Here is a 23,132-nt window from a genome sequence, read left to right on the forward strand (position 1 = left end):
AAATTTAAATGTATAATTCATATTTATTAAATTTGTTTAGGCTCGATAAAGGCTTGAATAAGCTCGTGAGCCATGCATATATTCGTTAAATAAAGCTCGAGCTCGGCTCGATTATAAACGAACCAAGCTCAAACATTCAAGAGTTCGGCTCGGCTCGACTCGATTACATCCCTAAAAAAAGTGGACTCAAAAACTTCATGGTTAAGATTTTGTGACGCGACGAAAATTCACAACACATCACATAACAACAAATTGCGGAGTTGCATAGGAGCCAAAGATATGAGAAAATTACAAAGAAAACATAGAAAATCGAAAGATAATTTAATTTTAAAAATAAAAGGAGCTCAAGACATAAATTGTAAAAAGATGAAAACGCAAGTGAAACAATCATTTTAAAAAAAAAAAAAATTCGACAATATCTATTGTATAATTAGTTGCTCATAGGGCTGTCTGGATCATTCATTGTGGCAATGGCACTTTCTATCTTTGCTCTCAAAAGCTCCTTTTCATCCTCATCAGCCTGAAAAATTAAATATAAAATAAAATTTAATTTTTTTTAATATTTTTCCATAAACATATTAAATAAATAAATTTTATAATAAAAATACCATATATTTAATATAACAAATTAAATACGATTGATGGATTAAACTCAATCAAACATATAAATGTTAGATGTATACTAAAAAATCTTAGCAACAAATATTAATTGAGCAAGTGCAAAAAAGTGTAAAACATAAATAAAATTGAATTACACAATAACTCAAAACAATTCCCTTTATTTTTTTTCTCGTCAATTAAGAATCGGGTCCACTGAAAAGGTGTTTTTCCCATAAATTATATATATATTTATTTATTATTTATCTTTTTAATATTTGGTTAAACGAAACTTAAGACAAGATGAGATAGAGAAGTTCTAAGATTAAAAATAAATATATGATTGGTCGTACATTGTACTGCAATTTCACTATTCCCCATTTTTGGAGGAATTTTTTTTTTTAAAAAAATACTCAATTATTTAAAACAAAATATCACACTTTTTCAAAGATTAAGATCACACACACACACACACGTATTTATATAATATATTATATTATAATATAAAAAGTTAGCGATTATGATAAAAGATTTAATAATTTGAGACTTTATTAAAGTATATTTTAATTGGACCCCTCATTTTATTTTATGTAAAAAACCTGTTCCCCGTAATATTTAATAAAATCCATATATCAATGATTGTCCATCTATAGTGGGTTATTTCGTCTTTCTCGAAATAGAAAAAAATATTTAGTCACGAATTTTTATTCAACACAAAATATATGTTTTTATATGCTTAGGCAATATAAAGTCCACACGTGTAATAAGAAGCTCTTTCAAAATGCTATTATTATTTTATATTGAATATTGATTTTTCAGCTCAAATTTCCAATATTATATGGTTAATTTTAAGATACGATACATAAAATAGTTTTGTAATATTTTAATGGTAAATTATGGAAAAACCTTCCTTTCAAGTTTCGATTTAATATTTACTCTCTATTACCTAAAATCTTAGTTCTTCAAATTTGATAAAGTGATAAAAAATTTCATTAATTTTATAATTGGGCCACAAATGTTATCAGAGCCGAGGTAACATTATTTTAAACATATAATTATATTATTAACTTGTAATTAAATGTTTGATGAGGAGATTTCATAAAAATTATGGATCTGAAACCTAGGTTCGAGATTAAATAATTACAAAAATTATTTCAATATTTCTGGAATATTTACAAGAAGATCTAACTAATGTTAGATATCAAGAGCAAAAAGAAACTCAACAGGATCCTAAAGTAAATTGCTGATTCAAAGTAATATGTTACTAGAAATAGTCTTAGATTTTTCTACAACATCCAGAGATCTTAAAGATATATAAAAGACGGTGCGGTATTATGGCAATAAGATATACTATGTACCTCATAAGGAATTTTTTAAAAAGAAGAAGAAATTCTTGAAAATTTAAAGGATATTCAAAAAATAATTTAAACTCTAGAAAAATAACCAGTTTCTAGTAAAAGAATCTCAAAATGAAGATTACTATTGTCCTTTGGTATTGAATCCTGATTACACCAAAAATGGAAAGCCAAAGTAATATCAAAACCTTTAATCGATGAAGAAAAAATTATCAATCTAATTAAAATTGTCTCATAAAAGAATTTAAGATGATGAGAATTATAAAGAGGATTAGTCTAGATGATTTACAAGATCTTACAGAGTTCTTTGCAAATCTCAAAGTTGTAGATCTAAAAATGAATACAAGTGGAGATATTGAACAACCGTTATTCAGCAGAATACAAGAATCACCAAGGGAAAGTGTGGGATCCTATGACATAAACATGGAAGGAACCCGAAATGATTTCCAGGTTTGTGAAGAAATACACCCAGCAAGAACCAGGTCAAGGAGAAGTCAAATTCCCTTGCATCAAACACCATATGTGAAATCTGTTTTGGAACATATACATCCTTATGAGGTTATGCTTAACCTTGATGTACTGGACTTCAAAAACAGATATGATCTCATAGGTGATCGGATATTGGCTATGAGAATCGCAGCAGAAACAATTGATCTCAACAAAGAATGATTAATTAAACTATTAAAAATGAGTCTTATGGGATCAGTTAAAATTGTATGGGACATGACTTCTATAGAAACCAAAGAGTCAGTCTTAGCTATAGAATCTCTCATTGAGATGGCCAGAATAATGAATACCCTATTTAAAGCTTAATTTATAGGGATAGACTTTTTTAACAGTCAAGACACATATAAGAAAAAGAAATACACTTAAGCTTTTCATAGTCTTGAATTACATGACATATGTCTAGTGAATGAATATATTATGTTATACACTAAATATAGATGGAATTTAGGTGTTGAAGAAAATATAGCAATGAAACTTTTCTTCGCCAAAATTCCAAGCCTCTGGAGAGAAATGCTAATTAGAGAATATGTCTCGGGCAATCCAGATACTTTGGCACGAAAGGTTTCTTTTCTCAAAAGAAAATTGGCGGAGAATGATGTCATAAATCAACATTACAAAAGAATCACAAACGATTACAGGGTATTAATAAGCATACACTTTTATGTTGTAAAGAAAATGACCTTCCAACAATCATTGGAAGTAAGCCACAAAGACAGAAAAAGTAACAGCTTTAGATCTCATCCTTATGCTAGAAGTGAAATTATTTCTTGGAAACAAAGAATAGTATGGTCTAGACTGTAAAATCCAAGAATTTTAAGTTTTATCACGATAGTATATTTTGGATACCAGGATTTATCTCATTTGAGGATGTGAGATTTGTAAGATTTTACCAAGATTGAGTGAATAATAATATCGTGTATATTATTATTTGAAATTTCGCAGATAAATGCCTAAGATTTGAGTTGATATGGAGATACCGGGATAAAAATCAGGCAAAGGATAATAAAATCCCTAGAATTCGAAATTTACAGTGTATATATTTGAGAATTTCGAAAATTGAGAGATAAAAGATTTAGAGTTCGAATTTATATCACGGATAGATCACGATTCTCGATAAAGATTTGATTCAGATTCAAACGCGATATCACTCGATCACGATAGCAGCCAACCCCTATAAATAGGAGGGTCCTGTAGACTCGAAAATCACACCACATATCACACCAAATTTTCGAAAATTTGTGCTCTAGTCTCCTTAGGAATTTTCGAGCGCAGCGAAGCCCTGCCGCCGTCCAACCAGTGAAGTAGGAATTTCGAAGAACCCTAGCCTTTTTACGTTTTTCATCAAGAATTTAAGGTAAGTGGGCTTGTTTTAAATTATTGAATTTCGATGCATATATTTTCGGTTTTATAAAAATTCGGGCGAGTACAATTCTTCTTCTACACCCTTCTGGTTACGATATTTTGCATGACGAATGTTTTGACACTGTGAGAATTTAACTTGATATGGGTGAGAATCCCAACCATACGTACCCTTACGCGGTGGGGGAGATAACCGCTATACGGCCTCGTACCCTTAGAGAAGTAAAAATTAGGGAATGATATCAGTAAACCATTGAAAGTAGATGAATCTCAGTGTCGGGTTAATGATGCGCACGTGATAAGAATTATGTTTGCATGGTATGTATATTTCGAAATTTGCATGTTGTTTTGTTGTACTCGAACGGCCCCCACTTGCTGAGTATTTCCCAAAATACTCACCCCTTACAACCTTCCCAGATAAATTCGAAGAGCAGATTGAAGAAGAAGAATCGGAACAATTTTGGGGCTGGTGAATTGTTTTAATCTCGAGAGTTGCTAGTAAAGAGATTTCTGAATTTTGGTACTCAAGTTTTATGTAAAAACGTTTCCGCATTTATTTCATTAGTTATTTCAGTTGTAAAGACTTTGGTTTTTGAGATTATGATTAATAAACTGGTATTTCGGTTTATACTATGCTACGAGGCTGGTTGTTTCAATTGTGTGATTGTTAAACGACGCCGGTGTCAAATCCCGAGTTTTGGGGCGTGACATTTTAGTGGTATCAGAGCCGCCAGATTCATAATCCGAGTGGGAAAAATCGAGTTTCAAAAAAAAAAATCAAATTTCGAAAAAAAAAATTCGGCCAAACAGCCCCTGCGCGCCCCGCCGCGTTTTTCGCCGATTCCGGCAGCTTCCGGTAGTGTTTCTTTAATCGGAGACCAGATCTAGAACCGCCTCGATGAGACGAACAAAAGCCCTCAAACAATTTCATATTTCGCGTTCGGATGAAACGGGAATTTCAGATCTACGAATTTGGCGTATGAACCCTAACCCGAAAATTATTTTGTCCAATTACCCTACCAATCCTACTCCGATTTTCAATTTCTTATAGCCAACCAATCTATGATCCATGGGTAACTTTTACCAACAATCAATTTTGAGTTCGGATCACCCAATCGGAAACGCCCAATTTCATTGAGTTAACCGAGTTGCGCGAGTTCCCCGCCAAATTAGATAGTTTTCCTACCGATTCCTGCCGTGCCACCACCGGTTTTGTGATCCTGACCCCTTCGCCGTCATAAGCATTTGCTTCGACCATACTCCGACGAGTCAACCTGGCCGAGTCAGCGAGTCAACCCGCCAACATACGTCCTTCGATTTTTTTTTGTAGGAAACTCCGAATTCGGTTCTGTCAACTGTTCTGAAACCCTCTCGACGAATTCTTTCAATTCATATGTTTATCTCTAGACTTTCCATTTTTGGAAAATATCTCGAAAAATCTCGTTAAACGCGTTTCTTGTAGTGCTTATCGGATTTTTATGGAATTTTATTAAGGAAACAATTAATATTGACCTATATTGTTGGGATTGTACTTATCTGAGATAAGTTGACTTAAGCTTCTGATTTAAGGTGAAATATTTGATTTGGGGACAATAAATTATTTATGGAAAAAAAAAACTAGTATGTGAAAATCTGAGATAAGAGTTATAATAAGTTCTGGATATTCCAATATGGAACTTGATTTTGGGCAATAGTTAAATGTGTAAACATTAATTTGGGTTCTTAAAGAATGCTAAGCGTTAACTTTAAATATGTATAATTTTGGGTTACCTTGTCTAAAAAGAAGTTGAGAAACAATATCTTAAGGTTTAAGTAATTTATATTATTTTGGGATAACTCGTAGATTACGATCTTATATGAATAAAATAAGTTATGAGATTATTGCTGGATATTGAGGAAAGTAAGGTTTAGTGCAAGTAAGATTTAACAAAAGCATTAATTGATGATTAATTTCATTTATACAAGGTTGAATAAGATTTTATTTTCTGACGACTGAGTTATAATTTTTGGGATTTAAATCAATAGGGTATAGATTGAAATTGAATTAAGTTCCAAGATTTTATATGGGTTTTTAGTTTTGAGATAGTAATCGTGATAATTTCAAGATAGAATAAAATCATCATCTATTCGTATATATTCAGTGCCGACTTGATTCAAAGCACTTTGGTAAGATTTCGACGTCATCATATGGATGGATTGGTTATCTAAGAGCAGTGCAATAGCAGATTGCCGGAGTAAAAAAAAAAATAAAATTTCAAACTCCGAAACGCGAACCAAGAAGAAATAAGGTATCATGGCAATGCCAAGAGACATAAATACATTCTTTCTGCTTCCCAGACTTGGAAAGCCATTAAATCAGGCATAAAAAAAAAGGTTTACCTAGCAATGGTGAACGAACTGCAGGAAAAAAATTGAGCTCAAGCTGGAAGATACCCTAATAATGCGAGAATTTCCAAACGTTTTTCTAGAAGAACTCCCAGGGATAGTCCCGGACCGCGAAGTTGAGTCCGAAATTAATCTGGTCCCTGGTGCAGCACCAATTTCGAAAGCACCTTACCGAATGACGCCAACTTAACTCCAAGAGCCAAAGGAACAACTCCAAGAATTGCCAGACAAGAAGCAATTTCAACTGGGTACGTCTCCATAAGGAACTCCAGTACTGATTGTGAATAAGGAAGACAGAAGTATGAGATTGTGTATAGATTATAGAGAACTCAATAAGATCACAATCGAGAATAAATATCTTCTTCCAATGACAGACGATTCTTTTCGATCAACTTAAAGAAGTTACAACATTTTCCAAGCTTGACCTGAGAAGATGCTACTACCAATGGAAGGTCAAGGCTGAAGATATTCTCAAAACAGCTTTTCGGACAAGATATGAGTATTATGAGTTCATAGTGATGCCTTTTGGACTGACCAACGCGCCTGCAGCCTTCATGGACCTAATGAACAGAGTTTTCAAGCCATTCCTGGATCAGTTCATAATAGTATTTATTGACGACATCCTCGTCTATTCTTCCAACGAACATGATCATGAAGAGCATCTCCGCATTGCACTTCAGACCTTGAGAGAGAAGGAACTCTACGCTAAGTTTAAGAAATGTGAGTTCTGGTTAAAGAGTGTATCCTTTTTAGGACACGTAATCTCTGAAGCAGGAGTATCAGTGGATCCCAAGAAAGTCGAGGCAATTACAGAGTGGCCAAAACCTAAGAACGCCACAGACATCAGGAGCTTTCTTGGACTGGCAGGTTATTACAGAAAGTTTGTCGAAGGTTTTTCCTCAATCGCCATACCACTGACTAAACTCATTCAGAAGAATTCCAAGTTCGTCTGGGACGAAGGTTGCGAGAAAAGTTTTCAGATGTTAAAAGAAAAGCTCGCATCCACGCCAGTACTAATCTTACCCACTGAAGATAAGGAATTCACCATCTACAGCGACGCATCTAAGGAAGGTTTGTGATGCGTACTCATGCAAGAGGGAAGAGTAATAGCCTACGCATCAAGGCAGTTGAAACCGCACGAGCAGAACTACCCTACGCATGATCTGGAGCTAGCAGCAGTTGTATTTGCCTTAAAAATTTGGAGGCACTATCTCTATGGCGCCAAGTGCGAAATTTTCACAGATCACTAGAGCCTCAAATATCTGTTCACCCAAAAGAAACTTAACATGAGGCAAAGACGGTGGATCAAACTCCTGAAGGATTACGACCTGACAATCAGTTACCACCCGGGTAAAGCGAACAAGGTGGCCGATGCTCTAAGTCGGAAAAATGAGAGCAAAATTACTCTGGCTTCACTCTCCGCGAGACCATGTCTGCAAGAGACCGTCAAGTTAAACCAGGATCGAGACCCTGAGCTAAAGAAACTTAGGGGACAAGTCGAAAGCGGGAAGTCTCAAGATCTACAAACTGATGACAAAGGAGTCCTGTGGATGAAAGGGCGACTGTGTGTACCAGAATGCGATAACCTTCGCCAAGAAATACTGTCAGAAGCACACAAATCCAAGTTTTCAGTCCATCCAGGGAGTACGAAGATGTACAGAGATCTTAAAAGCAATTTTTGGTGGAATGGAATGAAAAGAGACGTGGCAGAATTTGTCTCTAAATGCCAAGTGTGTCAACAGGTCAAAGCAGAGCACCAACAACCTGGAGGATTATTGCAACCGTTGGAGATACCTGAGTGGAAGTGGGAACACATCTCCATGGACTTTGTGGTGGGGTTACCAAAGTCGAGGCAAGGTCAAGACGGAATATGAGTAATTGTAGATAGACTTACAAAATCTGCACACTTCCTACCCGTCCGTATGAACTATAATCTGGACAAGTTGGCTACACTGTATATGGATAATATTGTACGAATTCATGGAGTACCAGTGAGCATCCTGTCTGATAGAGACCCAAGATTCGTCTCACGTTTTTGGAAGAGCTTTCAGGGGGCCATGGGAACTAAAGTGACTCTTAGTACGGCCTATCACCCACAAACCGATGGCCAAACTGATAGAACAATTCAAACCCTGGAAGACATGCTGCGAGCCTGCGCTCTAGAATTCAGTAGCAATTGGAGCAATCATCTACCATTGATCGAGTTTGCTTATAATAACAGCTATCACAGCAGTATTGGGATGGCTCCATACGAAGCCCTGTATGGGAGAAAATGCCGATTACCCTTATATTGGGATGAAGTGGGAGAAAAAGCAATAGTAGGACCCGAACTCGTACAGATAACAATAGGCAAGGTTACAGTAGTCCGAGAGAAACTCAAGGCAGCTCAAGATCGACAAAAGAGTTGGGCGGATCTGAAAAGAAGGCCAGTGGAATTCAATATCGGCGAGAAGGCCTACGTAAAAGTCTCGCCTATGAAAGGAGTGGTCCAATTCAGTAAAGCCGGGAAGCTGAACCCTCGTTATGTGGGACCCTTTGAGATTTTGGAAAAAGTGGGTACATTAGCATACAGATTGGCGCTGCCACCAAACATGCCTAGAATTCACAACGTTTTCCACGTGTCCCAACTACGGAAATACATCTCGGACCCAAGCCACGTGTTGGAAGCAGAACCGCTCATGATCGAAAGTAACTTGGGAGAAGAGCTGAAGTACGAAGAAGTTCCCATCAGAATTGTGGACACCAAGGACCAAGTACTAAGGCGACGTATCATTCCCTACGTCAAGGTACAATGGTCTAACCACATGGAAAGAGAAGCCACGTAGGAGCTAGAAGAAAGGATGAGGGACCAATACCCGTACCTCTTCGGAGACCAAGCCAACCCAAGTTTCGAGGACGAAACTTCCCATAAGGAGGGAGGGATGTAAAATCCAAGAATTTTAAGTTTTATCATTTAAGTTTTATCACGATAGTATATTTTGGATACCAGGATTTATCTCATTTGAGGATGTGAGATTTGTAAGATTTTACCAAGATTGAGTGAATAATAATATCGTGTATATTATTATTTGAAATTTCGCAGATAAATGCCTAAGATTTGAGTTGATATGGAGATACCGGGATAAAAATCAGGCAAAGGATAATAAAATCCCTAGAATTCGAAATTTACAGTGTATATATTTGAGAATTTCGAAAATTGAGAGATAAAAGATTTAGAGTTCGAATTTATATCACGGATAGATCACGATTCTCGATAAAGATTTGATTCAGATTCAAACGCGATATCACTCGATCACGATAGCAGCCAACCCCTATAAATAGGAGGGCCCTGTAGACTCGAAAATCACACCACATATCACACCAAATTTTCGAAAATTTGTGCTCTAGTCTCCTTAGGAAGTTTCGAGCGCAGCGAAGCCCTGCCGCCGTCCAACCAGTGAAGTAGGAATTTCGAAGAACCCTAGCCTTTTTACGTTTTTCATCAAGAATTTAAGGTAAGTGGGCTTGTTTTAAATTATTGAATTTCGATGCATATATTTTCGGTTTTATAAAAATTCGGGCGAGTACAATTCTACTTCTACACCCTTCTGGTTACGATATTTTGCATGAACAAATGTTTTGACACTGTGAGAATTCAACTTGATATGGGTGGGAATCCCAACCATACGTACCCTTACGCGGTGGGGGAGATAACCGCTATACGGCCTCGTCCCCTTAGAGGAGTAAAAATTAGGGACTGATATCAGTAAACCATTGAAAGTAGATGAATCTCAGTGTCGGGTTAATGATGCGCACGTGATAAGAATTATGTTTGCATGGTATGTATATTTCGAAATTTGCATGTTGTTTTGTTGTACTCGAACGGCCGCCACTTGCTGAGTATTTCCCAAAATACTCACCCCTTGCAACCTTCCCATATAAATCCGAAGAGCAGATTGAAGAAGAAGAATCGGAACAATTTTGGGGCTGGTGAATTGTTTTAATCTCGAGAGTTGCTAGTAAAGAGGTTTCTGAATTTTGGTACTCAAGTTTTATGTAAAAACGTTTCCGCATTTATTTCATTAGTTATTTCAGTTGTAAAGACTTTGGTTTTTGAGATTATGATTAATAAACTGGAATTTCGGTTTATACTATGCTACGAGGCTGGTTGTTTCAATTGTGTGATTGTTAAACGACGCCGGTGTCAAATCCCGAGTTTCGGGGCGTGACATAGACAAAATGTCAGATCTTACAAAATCTGAGCAGAGAAATGGACCATCAAGAAGTAGGATATCATCCCAAGCACCAAAATCATCCCGAAGCACAGGACGAACATCGACAAATAAAATATTAGAAGAACTCAAACGCGAGTTAATGAAAGTTTTAAAGATTGTAATTTCTGGACATGTGAATTAAGATGTCATATTTCGACCAACTGTCTAGAAAATTACATAAAGGGAATAAAACGCTTCGAACCAACTCCATATATTGAAGAAGTGTCTTATCACCAAGATCCTATTCAAATATACTATTTTTAAGATATTCCTTCAGACGAGAGTATATATGAAGAAGAAGAAGAAGTCTTAACTCAAGAAGAATTTGATGCATCAAAATCAGAATCTGACCAAAGACGAGGTGTTTTGATATGAAACACATGAAGACTTTATATGGTTTCTTTAGCCGGACAACAATATCTCATAACATGGTCCAAAAGATCATGAGAAAAAATTCTAGCATACATAGATATTAGATATCGAAGATTCTCTGATAGGATAACAAATCATAGGTGGGGAAAAACACTTGTCCAGGAAGTTCAATAGATAATAAAAAGCTTTTCAATGATAGGAAAACTTCGATGTCCACAAGAGTGAGAGAAGTCAAAATAGCATATAATATTACAAAACAAAGAAATCAATTTGTTTGTAATACCATATATTATTTAGAGCAACCTATGATAAGAGCTTACCAAGGAAATATCAATATCGGATAATTGGAAGTTCACATCAAAGAAATCTCGAGAAAAGAACCAGATCAATTGGTTCTTGGGCTAGAGTTTTGAGGAACACAAATCTTTGAAACGACTAGATAATTGAATGGAATTTATGGCAGATGATAGAATGTAAAAAATCTAATTACCACGAGCTCATTCTCGATATTCATCCTAGTAGGGATGTTATATGAACAATATAAAGTAGAATATTTTGCTGCTTATATTGATTTAGGAGATGAAATATGTACAACACAAAAAAGAAAAGAGATTTTCCAAAAATTTGGAAGAAAAATTACCTCAGATCGTTGGAAGATATTTCTCTAAACGAATCTTAATCTTATGTAAAGGGATTAAGATGACATAGATATTAATCAGAGGTGCTGGACAAAAACCTTGGTACAAGGTAAAGACACTATCCATTTATTTTCATGATATAGGAGCAGACATTTTGTTTGGAAATGATTGCTTACAAATATTTAAATCTTATACACAAGAAAATGAGGCTAAAAAATTAGTGTTCACAACATAATGTGATCATAAAATCATAGTCCAGAGACTCAGAGATACATTTTATTGAAAAATTTCAATCCAATTTAAAGCAAGCGTGTTGATGAAGGAAAACTTCTGAACATAAAAATAAACGATTCTATACGGTTTGGAGAAACAATGTTCAAATTAAGAGCTGATCAAAATGTCCGACTAGAAAAAATAAAATTTTTGAAGATAGTTTTACGTCAAAAAGATGTAGAGTTTGATTCAAATGTATCCCTTGAAGATGTCAAAAAAATTATCAAAGAAAATTAAAATGAAAATTCATTGGCATGCTGGAATAAAAATCAACTCATAGCCAACCTTAAAATCAAGGAAGACAAAGAGTATGAGTTTGTTAGATGCAAACTTATCTAGATAAATATAGTTGATTAAATGGATATGCATATTATAATAAAGGAATATCTGGACCTTGGTTTAATCAAAGCAGGAATTTCACCATATAATAGTTTATGTTGTCTTCTAAGAAATCATCTTATATAAAAAGAAATAAACTAATATTAGTTATTAATTACCAATAAATTAATAAGATTCTGGAGTTTGATGGTTATTTTATACTTAGTAGAGAACATTTAATCAGTTGTAGACATAAAACCAAAATATTCTCTAAATTTCATGGTACGTCTTGTTTCTATCAGATTCGGATGCCACACCACAAAGATACCATATGAGGGAAGTCTTACCAATATAATTGACTAATTCATCCTAAATATTTCAAAGAAAGATGGATAATATATTTAAGTATTGTTTCAAATTCATGTTTTTCTATATTGATAGTGTTTTAATACTTTTGATATTATACTTTTGATATTATTATTATTAAATCTCATGAAAATATACTTACAGATTTTTTAACAAGAGATGAACAATGGTGATATCGGTGTCATCATAAAAATACAGAGACATTTGAGGGAACACCTTGAAATGTTTCAAAGCGAGTTTAACAAGCTTGACTTAAATGCAGCAGTTGTGGATAGGCTACATTAAGCCGATAAGAAAATTAGCTATGATCGAATTACAAGATATTTACAAGCTTATACACAGCTATGGTCTGTAATGCAAAAGTCTATCCTCCAAGACGTTGAGAAGCCACTGGTTTCCCAATTTATATTTTTTTTAATACATGACTCTATACATGTAGCAAGGAATTCAAGTACCATAGCACAAACGTTAAGTCGAGATCATCTCTAGATGAGTCAGCCAAAAAAAAAAATGAAACTCCAGATCCTTATCTCGATTCTTTAAGTCAACCCTCCACTTCGAGGATTGAATAAGGAGATATCAACCTTAGATATTATACAGACAGGGGTAAATCTAAGATTGATATTAATAAATATACAGTTTCTCTATTTCAGATATATCAACAGAACTAAGAGAAATTGCAGAAAAGAATAATCATTAACTCAGCCACAATTTGGGTTGATGTAGAAGAAAAAAATATCCCAGGGTATGGATGAAATCAAATTCATATTCAAAAAAATTCAAGGCATAGTATGAATTCGGGGATCTTGCCTCAATTTATACCACATCAATTTTTTTAGTCCAGCACAAAAACCAGCCAGAAAAGACTCACGCGAAGCCTTTCATTTTATCAAGGTAAGGGGCCAAATCCAAATATTGAAAAATTTATCAAAGATCTTCCAACAGAATAAACAACCATTGTTGTTTCATTAACTGAAGAGGAAATCTTTACCAAAAGACCATGGGTTCTATGAGTCTGTCTGACAAAAATGGACAAAATCAAGTTTTTATTTAAGTTTATTAGAATTCTGTAAATGAATCTTTTCTGTTAAATACAATGACAAGAAAAACTATAAGTTTTACATAATAAATATTTGAAAAGAAAAAAAATCTTTTGTATAACAACAAGCTACCAAAAAGTAAAGAAACTTGTAAGAAATTCTGCAATATATGGCCTATGTGGGAAGATGGTCAGAATGCATCTGCCTAGAATGCTCAAACTAGAAGGAGCCTGAATTTAGAGAAGGTTTTCGGCCAACATCTAATCGAAAGCGAAATACAGAGATAAGTACAAGTGGTGAAGGACCACACAAGTCACGATTTCCTCGGGGACCATACAAAAGCAGAAGATTACCCCCACAAAGATAAAACAGACATGTGATCCAACCACTCTATTATTAGAGGATAGACTACCACTAAAAAACGATTTCACTGACTGGTGGAAGATGGACCACTCAAGCATCTGTAAAGACAAGTCACTAACTAGTGGTTTAAAGGATCACCACTCACAGGATGATGTCGGTCACAACTGGCAGAATAATTCACGAGATTTGAATTCTCAATTTTAAATCCAACAAGGCTTCTATAAATACCTAAGCAGAAAGAAGATAAAGATATCGTTCAACCTCTTCATTTTCTTTCAAATAAATTGTGATATTTCTTTTTAAAATTTATGTGTGTTGTATTCCTAGCTACTATATGTAGCTAAACAAATTTTTTCTCATCTAAAAGATATTACTATGTAATAATGTGTTGTATGTTTGAATAAAAGAACCAATGTTTATTGCCCTCTCATGTGTTATTTTCAAATTAAACTTTTTTACTATACAATATGAGGTAAGAAATGATACATGGTAATGCTAAGTTTTGATAAAGAGATCTACATCAGGAACCATGTGTTGCGTTTAGGGGTGGGTACGGTACGGTATACCGAACTACGGTACCGTATACCGTACCAAAAATATCGGTATGGAATTTTTCCATACCGATACCGATACCGAAATTTCGGTATACCGCACATTCGGTATACCGAATTTTCGGTATGAAAAAAGTTCATACCGGTACCGTACCGACACCGACATTTTTCGGTATACCGAACTTAAATTTAAAAAATAATAATACCGTACCGAAATGTTCGGTATACCGATTTTTTCGGTAAGTTTGGTATTTTTTTCGATACGATTTTTCGGTATTTCGGTATTTTTTCCCACCCCTAGTTGCGTTGTTAGGTTGTAAGGAACAATATGTAAAATCTGGTGGATATAACCCGAAATATTCCGGTCAAAAAAGTAAAAAATTTATTTTATTATACGGAAACACGATGGCTAAAAAAACACTTAATTCATGGTATATATGCTGGAACCCTTGCATAGCCCTAGGCTTTTGGGCAGACTCGATATGTATAACGTCACGTAATGAAAAAGTGGTTCAACGATGATTTTGAAAAAAAATTAAATATACTAAGGGGCTTAAACTAACTTTTGATGGACAAGTGAAAAAACTCTAAATGAAACTAGAGTTTGATGATTTATTTGAAATTTGCTCATATTTTAACTCATCGTCGAGCGTAAGCTTTGAAATTAAAAATACATGTTTGAAACTGATATTTAGATGTATATACATACGTATGTCGATTAGATATCAATATAACTCAAATGTGATGTATTTTTAAACATCCACCATGGTAAATCAAATTTTTTTACTTATGAAATTGTAAATAATATGCATTCAATTAAAACAAAAAACTATCATATTTTTGTGGAACATATAGAGAATATTGAATAAAATTAAAATATATATACTTTTTTTACAAAGTGAAAAAAAGTATAAGTACCTCAATGAATAGAGTCTTCAATAGCCTTCCTGAAAAAGCAGTGATATTGGCTGTAATAATTTTGAGTTTCAGTGATTCGAACATCTCACAAAGCTTTACAATGGTGTCTGTTCTTTTATTGCATGTCAAGCTTACTACAACTGTCTTTTCTCCCATGCTCGATACCCTCAACTGCAACACTCAATTTTTTGGTAAAAATTAAATCAAAGTTTAAAATAAATAAATATTTCACTAAATGCAAAAATTTGAATAAATTACCTTTATTCACACTCCATTACACATCACAAATAAAAATATATGTAGTATATCGTATTAAAAGTGAAGAAAACTGCACAAATATGTGGATTCTTAACTTGATAATTTATAATCATAATTGAAAAATAGATTGTTGTACTGAAAGTTATAGATGATAATAACGATACAACTCAAATATTTTAAATTGTACAAAAACCCAAACGTACCACCTGACACTGTGATCAATCTCCTAGATGATTCCAATAATTGTGTCTTACAACTTAATTGTGGGAATAAAAATAGGGGTAACATTAACATCTGATATCGTATATAAGAATTAAAAGATGAAATCATAAAACCTACCTCAAGAACTTCAAGAGGAAATGATTTGAATGTTGACCCATGGTCATATTGGTCTATTTTTGATCTCTTTGCCTTTGAACAAAATTCTTGATCAAAATCACAACTTGGGCTATTTGATGATTTCCCATTTTCTATCTCTGAAATCTCAGCTTGGAGTATTCTTTCTTCTTCATGTAGTGTTTGGATATACTCAATTGCATCTTTGATAATTGATGCTTTGTCCATCTACAACAAATCCCCACATATCATAAAGATTGAATTAAATTATAATGGAGTAATTAAATTAAGATATTGTTGTGATATTTCATATTTAATGTGAATGTAGATAAACACTGATACCCAATTATATAATATTTAAAATATTTCGAATTTTTATGTTATGGGTGAATTTTATGATCCGATTACTTTATTTATTTATAGCAAAAACTTATGTGAGACGGTCTCACGGGTCGTATTTTGTGAGACAAATCTCTTATTTGGGTCATCCATGAAAAAATATTACTTTTTATGCTAAGATTATTATTTTTTATTGTGAATATCGGTAGGATTGACCGTCTCATAGATAAAGATTCGTGAGACCGTCTCACAAGAAACCTACTCTTTATTTATTTATGTATTTTCAACGGTGAATATAGCATATAAAATACCATTGATGATAAAAGATTTGAACAGCTATAAATGCTTCACTCGAAATTATAATTAATTAATTGTGGATATATTAATTTAATCTAATTTAATTGCAAGTTGGAGCAGTAATTACGCATTAATAATATTTTAATGATAAATTAACATTACCTTAGTTATATTAGGGACCACTGATCTTAGCGCGTAGAGCCTTTCGTTGAGCTTCTTCCTCCTATTCCTTTCCGAAGCAATGTTTTTTGAAGCCAAGGAGGAGTGAATTCCGTCCGGCGAGCTCGAGTCATAGTACATAGAAAGCACTTCATCGAAGTAACTGCATTCAATGGGATCGTTTTATCAGCAATATTTCGGGGAAAATAACGTCTGATATAACTAAAACAAGATATGTTCGAAATCATACTCGTACCTTTCGAGTTCTTCGTTTTGAAGGTACATATTCTCCCAATAATGTTTATATTGCTCATCATCAAAGTTTTCCATTTTGAATTGTGTGTGTGTTTGGAGTTGAAGAGAAAGAAAAGTGGAGAGTTTGTGAGGCTTCTTTCTTGTATGATTGAACGAGTGTTGGGAATATTTTTTGTGGCAATCTTTGAATATAAGTGGGGGGTATTTATAGGAGTATTTTATTTTCCAATTTTTAAATGAAACTAAACACGTATATATATATATATATATATATATATATGTATATATGTATATATGTATATATATATATATTCGTGTGGAAACACTATTAATATCAATATTTTGTCTCCTATTTATTGATAGCAATAACACACGGCTAAGTACTCGTAACACTAATCAGCTTAGTAAGACAAGTCAATTATTTGAAACTTCGCAGTGGTTTATATAGTTAGAATGATTCGCATGCTACTTCGGAGGTTCTTCGGAGGCAGGGACGGAGCCACCCTAAGGGCTGGGGTGGACTCCAGCCCAGGCTACATTTGTGGGCCTAATTAGGAATATGGATTGAGTTTTTTTTTTTTTTTTTAAATTTTAACCTTGTATTTTTAATTTTTAGCTCAATTTTTAGCCTATTTCCTGAGGGTTTTCTTTCATAGCCATCTTTCCCCAAAATGAAAACAAAAATGAAAACTGCTAGTCTCCTACTGGTTGGAAATTTCACGCGATTAAATTATCGATTCATTCAGCCCAGGATCAAAATATTTTCTGGCTACGTCCATGATCGGAGGTTAACACATATAGACGTGGATTTCATCTTTACAAAACAAAATTTATTTGGGACTATTATACATAAAATCCCCAAATATTATCTACATATATACGTCGTTACAGTGTTCTTGGGTCCATGGATAATCCAAAAGCTACTATATAGCACACACATACTCTAAACATGCAGTAATCTTGTAGGACCGATCGTTTGACATTTTACAAAAAACTACAGTAGATGATAATCAATGTACAACTCAAAATTTTTGAACAATACAACAACCAAATCATCACGTTTCGATCATTATCCTAACAAAGACAATTATAGATCTCTTAAAAATCTGACAACTAGCACGATCTCGTGGGGGCCAGGCAGTTGTTGTTAAAACAAGGTTCTGTGCCGGACCTAGCATAAAAGGGTGGCATGGATCTGTGCTTGGGTTTCTGACCCTTCAAAATTCATAGTTAATTTTTGGGACGTTTTTTTAAATAAGAGATTTCAAAATAATTTTAAATGAGATGTTTTATTCATGATATTGGAATGCATTCATCCCTGAACAAATGTGAAATGTGGTACTATATATATGGTATGCTCAAATCTAGGACTTTTTTCTTACTATTATGTTTTGTAAACAATTGAAGATAAGAAGTGTCCAAAGTTAGAAGACATCTCGAATAAGAATTCCGATGTATAGCTAGCCGCAATCACTAATGCACATATACGGGGTTTACCCAATACAGATTCGATGGATAGTGGTTGTGGTTCATCGTCATAAAAAATACATCGAATGTGAAAAAGGAAAAGAGTCGAACAATTTAAATTTGTAAATTTTCTACAAAAAAAATTAGACTTCCCGCAGCTTCCCATAACTTCCGTTCAACTACAAGTAGGTTTAATTGCCCATTAGAAAATATTTTTCACAAATTACAAAAATTTTGGTATAAAATACTAATTTAAGTAATAAAATGCGTTACAAAGCATAACGTTCCGTTAGATTCTGGTATATGTATTGTTACATAATGGCCTAAGCTATTAAAAAAAACTTGAATATATATCTAAGATACGATGTCAGAATTTGTGAAGTATATGAACGTTTGACTAATGATCAGAAGTTTGATTCTTTCTATCAATTTTTTTTCGAATGAGCATGTCGTGCAAAGTTATTCTAGTACGGTTTACTTCATTAGCGTGGTATGTAAGCTAATGTATTATTCGGAGATTTACCTAGTTCATACTGAATGATAGCGACAGCGGTTTTCACCATCATGAAAAAGAATTCAATATATATGATAAAAATTAGTCCTAAAAATTTTATAATCCCGAAAACTAAATTCCATTTCGTAACCTTTTCATGTAAAATGTTTCGAATATTCTGAGCTATGCGTCTCCACTTGCAGTCAACTCGTCCACACACACGACATTTGACCTTGGAAACACGCCAACATGGTATCAAAATATCTCTGAGAAAAATTTTCTGTTGACCAAATCGAATTTTAATTTAAAAAATTCTGTTTCATTAATTTGGATGTACGAATTTTTAATTTACAAAATTCACTTATTTAAGTGTGCATTAATTAATAGTTCAGTCAAGGTTCTAAATAGCACATTAAAATGTGAATGTTAAGTTTAAACGAGATTATTATGAGCTTAAGTTTAAAAGAAACGTTTTTCATTTTTTTATAATTTTAATTCAAGAGATTAATAAAAATATAGAATTAACATAAATTTAAGATTAAATGAATAAAATTAAAGTTCTAAAGAACATACATTTTGAAATTATAAAAATTAATAGTTTTCTACAAATAATATAATAAAAGTTAAGCTCATTATTAATTAGTATGTCATATTTATATTCATGATTTCTTCACGGAGAGTGTTATTTACATTCCACTTTTTGTTACTTACACTCCAATTTTCATATTTTACACTAAAAATTGAAAAGTACACCCTTTATTGTTTGTTTTTATTTTTGGTAAATTCATTATTATTTTCTATTCTTAAAATAATTATTTTAAGAAAATAATTACTTAACAAATTATATTTAAATTTTTTAATATTGTTATTAATTAAATATAAAAGATAAAAATTACTATAAACTAGTTATTACTTTTATTTTCATAATATTTATATTTCATTTTTTTAAAGAAGTTATGTTTCAATCTTACATTTCTAATTTTTTCATTCCATATATTCTTATTATTTATTTTTCATTATTTTAAAAATTAACTTTTTAATTAATCATAATATCTTTTAAAATGGATATACCCACCAATTTTTGTTTTATTATAAGATAAAATATTATTTATCAAATTCATAATTAATACATTTATATATTACAATTCTTCAAAAATGACAATAGAAGTAAATTAATTTTAACATTATTTTTTAACCATATAATATAAATAGAGTTAAAAGAAGATGTCTAAATTAAGAAATTAGTTTGTTAATTAGTAGATCATATATCATCATAAAATAAAATAAAAAAAGCAAAACATCTTTTAGAATAGGAAATAAATTTAGAGAGGAGCGAATAAATTTATCTCAACAAATTATTTCTGTTGGCTTAGCAACAACGTAATTTTATTCTTGCCAGCTGTGTTCTCAATAAATCAATCAGTATGAACAGTGCGTAAATACTCACTGAGACTGTTCAAACAAATGAATTATCAAGAAAATCAGTAGAGATTTACTGAATATTATTTAAGTTAGGTAAACTGAGAAGTAAATAGACACAAAATTGTTTCTGGATATTCAGATATTTCAATACTCATACGTCACATCTTCTTCTTCGTGGAAGGATTGCACTAAAAGAATTTGGTAATTACAAGCAATTTGAAACCATCAATTTTAGTAGAACTTAACAATGTCTAACTGAAACTCCTAGTAAACTTCAATCTAAAACGATGATGGGCTTTTCAAGCCTCTATTCCAAAGCGTGAGCGCACAAACAGACATATATGTTATTATGTTGGTAGCCATCATAATACACACAAGAAAAATAGAGAGGAAGAAGATAACATTTTCATTCTTTGTAACAATAAAATTCATTATCTCAATTAAATTCCATTTTTTTAACATGCATTTGATATCTTGGGACGTAGAAGTTTTAATCATCACAAAAGAAAAAAAAATTTGTTAGAATTTTTAGTTTTGGTGATAACAAACAATAGTTCATTGTATTAGTACAAGCTGTCTTTTTGAGTGTATTATAGGTACATGCCCGAGTCTCTATTAAGATTCAGAAGATATTCGTTCAGTTGGCCTCATTCATCCAGTTTCATAATATAGAGCCATCCAACCGTTGGATTTATTGATTAGTCTAGTTGACCGGTCAAAAGCATTCAGAGCAGTGTGTGAATTTCAAACTTTTTTATTTCCAACAGCACTACAAATGGTCAGATTTGAGGTTTCCCATAAGGATATTGCAAAGTCAACAGTCCAAACAAAAATCTTAAAATACAAAGATTGGAAAAAAATATTACTTACTCTCGGATGACAGAAAATCAACAAAATGACAACTTTTGAAAAAGTATGAACTTAAAGTCCCAAAAGAAAGAAGGATATTAATTATCATTAGATGATAGTTGCAGCAACTGATAGTAACATGTCCATATTGTTGGAAAATAGTACAAGTTATCGTTGAACCAAAAATTTTAATAGGTACTATAAATAGAGGATGCGAAGAAGAATTGAAGGCTAGAAAAATTCACATGAACACGCATGCAAACTTGCATTCTCTTAGAAGATTTCTGAGCATTCTTAATTTTCATATAATCTGCACGACTCAACTTCCATCACACAAGAACATTCATCAGATCTTTCAAGAATCATCAAAGGTTTCTGTCAAATCATTCGACTGTTTCTATCTAAGATGATTGAAGAGTTGTTCGACAGTTTGAATCTAAGGATTCATCTCTTTATTTTATTTGTGTTGTACTGGTTGTTAGACTGCGTGTCTCAGCCGTTTGAGTTTAACTAGGAGTTTCAACTTAGGTAGTGAATAAGTCATAAGGTTGAAGTTAATTGTTACAAAGAGTTGTAAAACGAAAGTCTTCTACTGAAATCATTCCTAAGTAGAATAAAAGGTGATGTAAGGGTTTAAGTCTCCGAACACGCATAAAATCATTTTGTCATTTTCTTTACTGCATTTACATATATTGTTAACTCGATATATTTGAGTATATAATCATCTTAAGAACCATTGGACCGTTTCTGCACAATATTTGGTCTCACTGTCTCTTAGGTGTTGATAAAATCAAGTCTTGTATAGATAACACTATCAAAATCAGTCGCACTATTTAGTAGTCATATGTAGATAAAATTTTAAAAAGAGTTATCAATAATCCTCTAAACTCTAACTTGATCCTAACCGTTTATGTTTTTAGTTATATTGTGCTATTCGTGGGTTGATTGTGCAATAAGCAAATAATAAATATGTTTTTAATTTCACTTCTTCAGTAATATAGAAAGTTGTATCATATGAAATTTTTTATAGCACTCTTTATTTGTAGGTGACTGATTATTCAAGTATGAAAAAATGTCAGCTTGTTTTTACTATGTTTGACTGGTCAATTTGATTAATTCGATTTTGTAATAAAACCATTAGTGAATTTTTAATGGGATCCACAACCCATTACGATTCCTGAGAGGGGATATTTTTGGCCGGTGGTCATATTAATTGCACTCTATAACAAATAAGAGGGTTGTCTGTAATTGTCAATGTGAGTTTGACTTGTCTGTTTTGGTGCAAGACTCGTATACGTCCCCACTTTTCCACTCACACGAGAATTTCTCGTTAGTTTAATGACAAATTTTTTTCTATTTAAGAATATAAAAAAATAATCTAAGTACTGTCTTAAAATTATAGAATTTTTTTCAAATATTGGAGTTATTATTTATGTTATATTATATACTGATGTAATCTGTCTGAAATGGATGAGCCGGGTAAGGAGCTCCAACGGATCAAATCAACAATTTATAGTGTTTGGGAATTTTGAGTGAAGATAATGACTTGGACATCACCTGTAAATAAGAAAGTAACTCGTGAATGGGCGCCGGAGGGGTGTCCGGCGTGGCCACTCCGATGCTTAAGTCAGCAAGCTTTTCAGGTGAACACAAGCAATATTTGAGAGAAAATATGTGTAATACTTGAGAGTTAAAAGATTTCAGAATCACTTAATGGCATTAATACCTGCTATTTCTAGTAAAAAATGGGGTATGTACCTCGATTTTCGTGCCACCTACTAAGTATGGCAAGTCGGCTGCCCATACTTATAGCTTGTGATGGCTTATAGGACACTCCAAGCCCAAGTTGTTCTGACAGATTAGACTGCCTGTATCAATCATACTCGAGTGCGGTGCAACTCTCGAGGTAACCCGGGTAGTCGATTACCCGGGTATTTATATGAGATCCCGGGCTATGATGAC

At 33.0% G+C, this 23,132-nt stretch overlaps 1 protein-coding gene across 1 annotated transcript; it reads right to left on the bottom strand.

The window, feature by feature from the left end:
* Positions 1-304: 304 nt before the first annotated feature.
* LOC142505448 (transcription factor bHLH35-like) lies at positions 305-17,105 on the bottom strand. Its single transcript, XM_075618431.1, has 5 exons — positions 16,941-17,105; positions 16,688-16,847; positions 15,893-16,117; positions 15,296-15,466; positions 305-520 (listed from the first exon to the last, which is right to left on the bottom strand). The coding sequence occupies exons 1-5, from the start codon at positions 17,012-17,014 to the stop codon at positions 431-433; spliced, it is 720 nt and encodes a 239-aa protein (XP_075474546.1). The 5' UTR covers positions 17,015-17,105; the 3' UTR covers positions 305-430.
* Positions 17,106-23,132: the final 6,027 nt, after the last annotated feature.

The sequence above is a fragment of the Primulina tabacum genome, chromosome 10 (genome assembly GCF_025594145.1).
Source record: "Primulina tabacum isolate GXHZ01 chromosome 10, ASM2559414v2, whole genome shotgun sequence".
In the NCBI taxonomy this organism is placed as follows: Eukaryota; Viridiplantae; Streptophyta; class Magnoliopsida; order Lamiales; family Gesneriaceae; genus Primulina; species Primulina tabacum.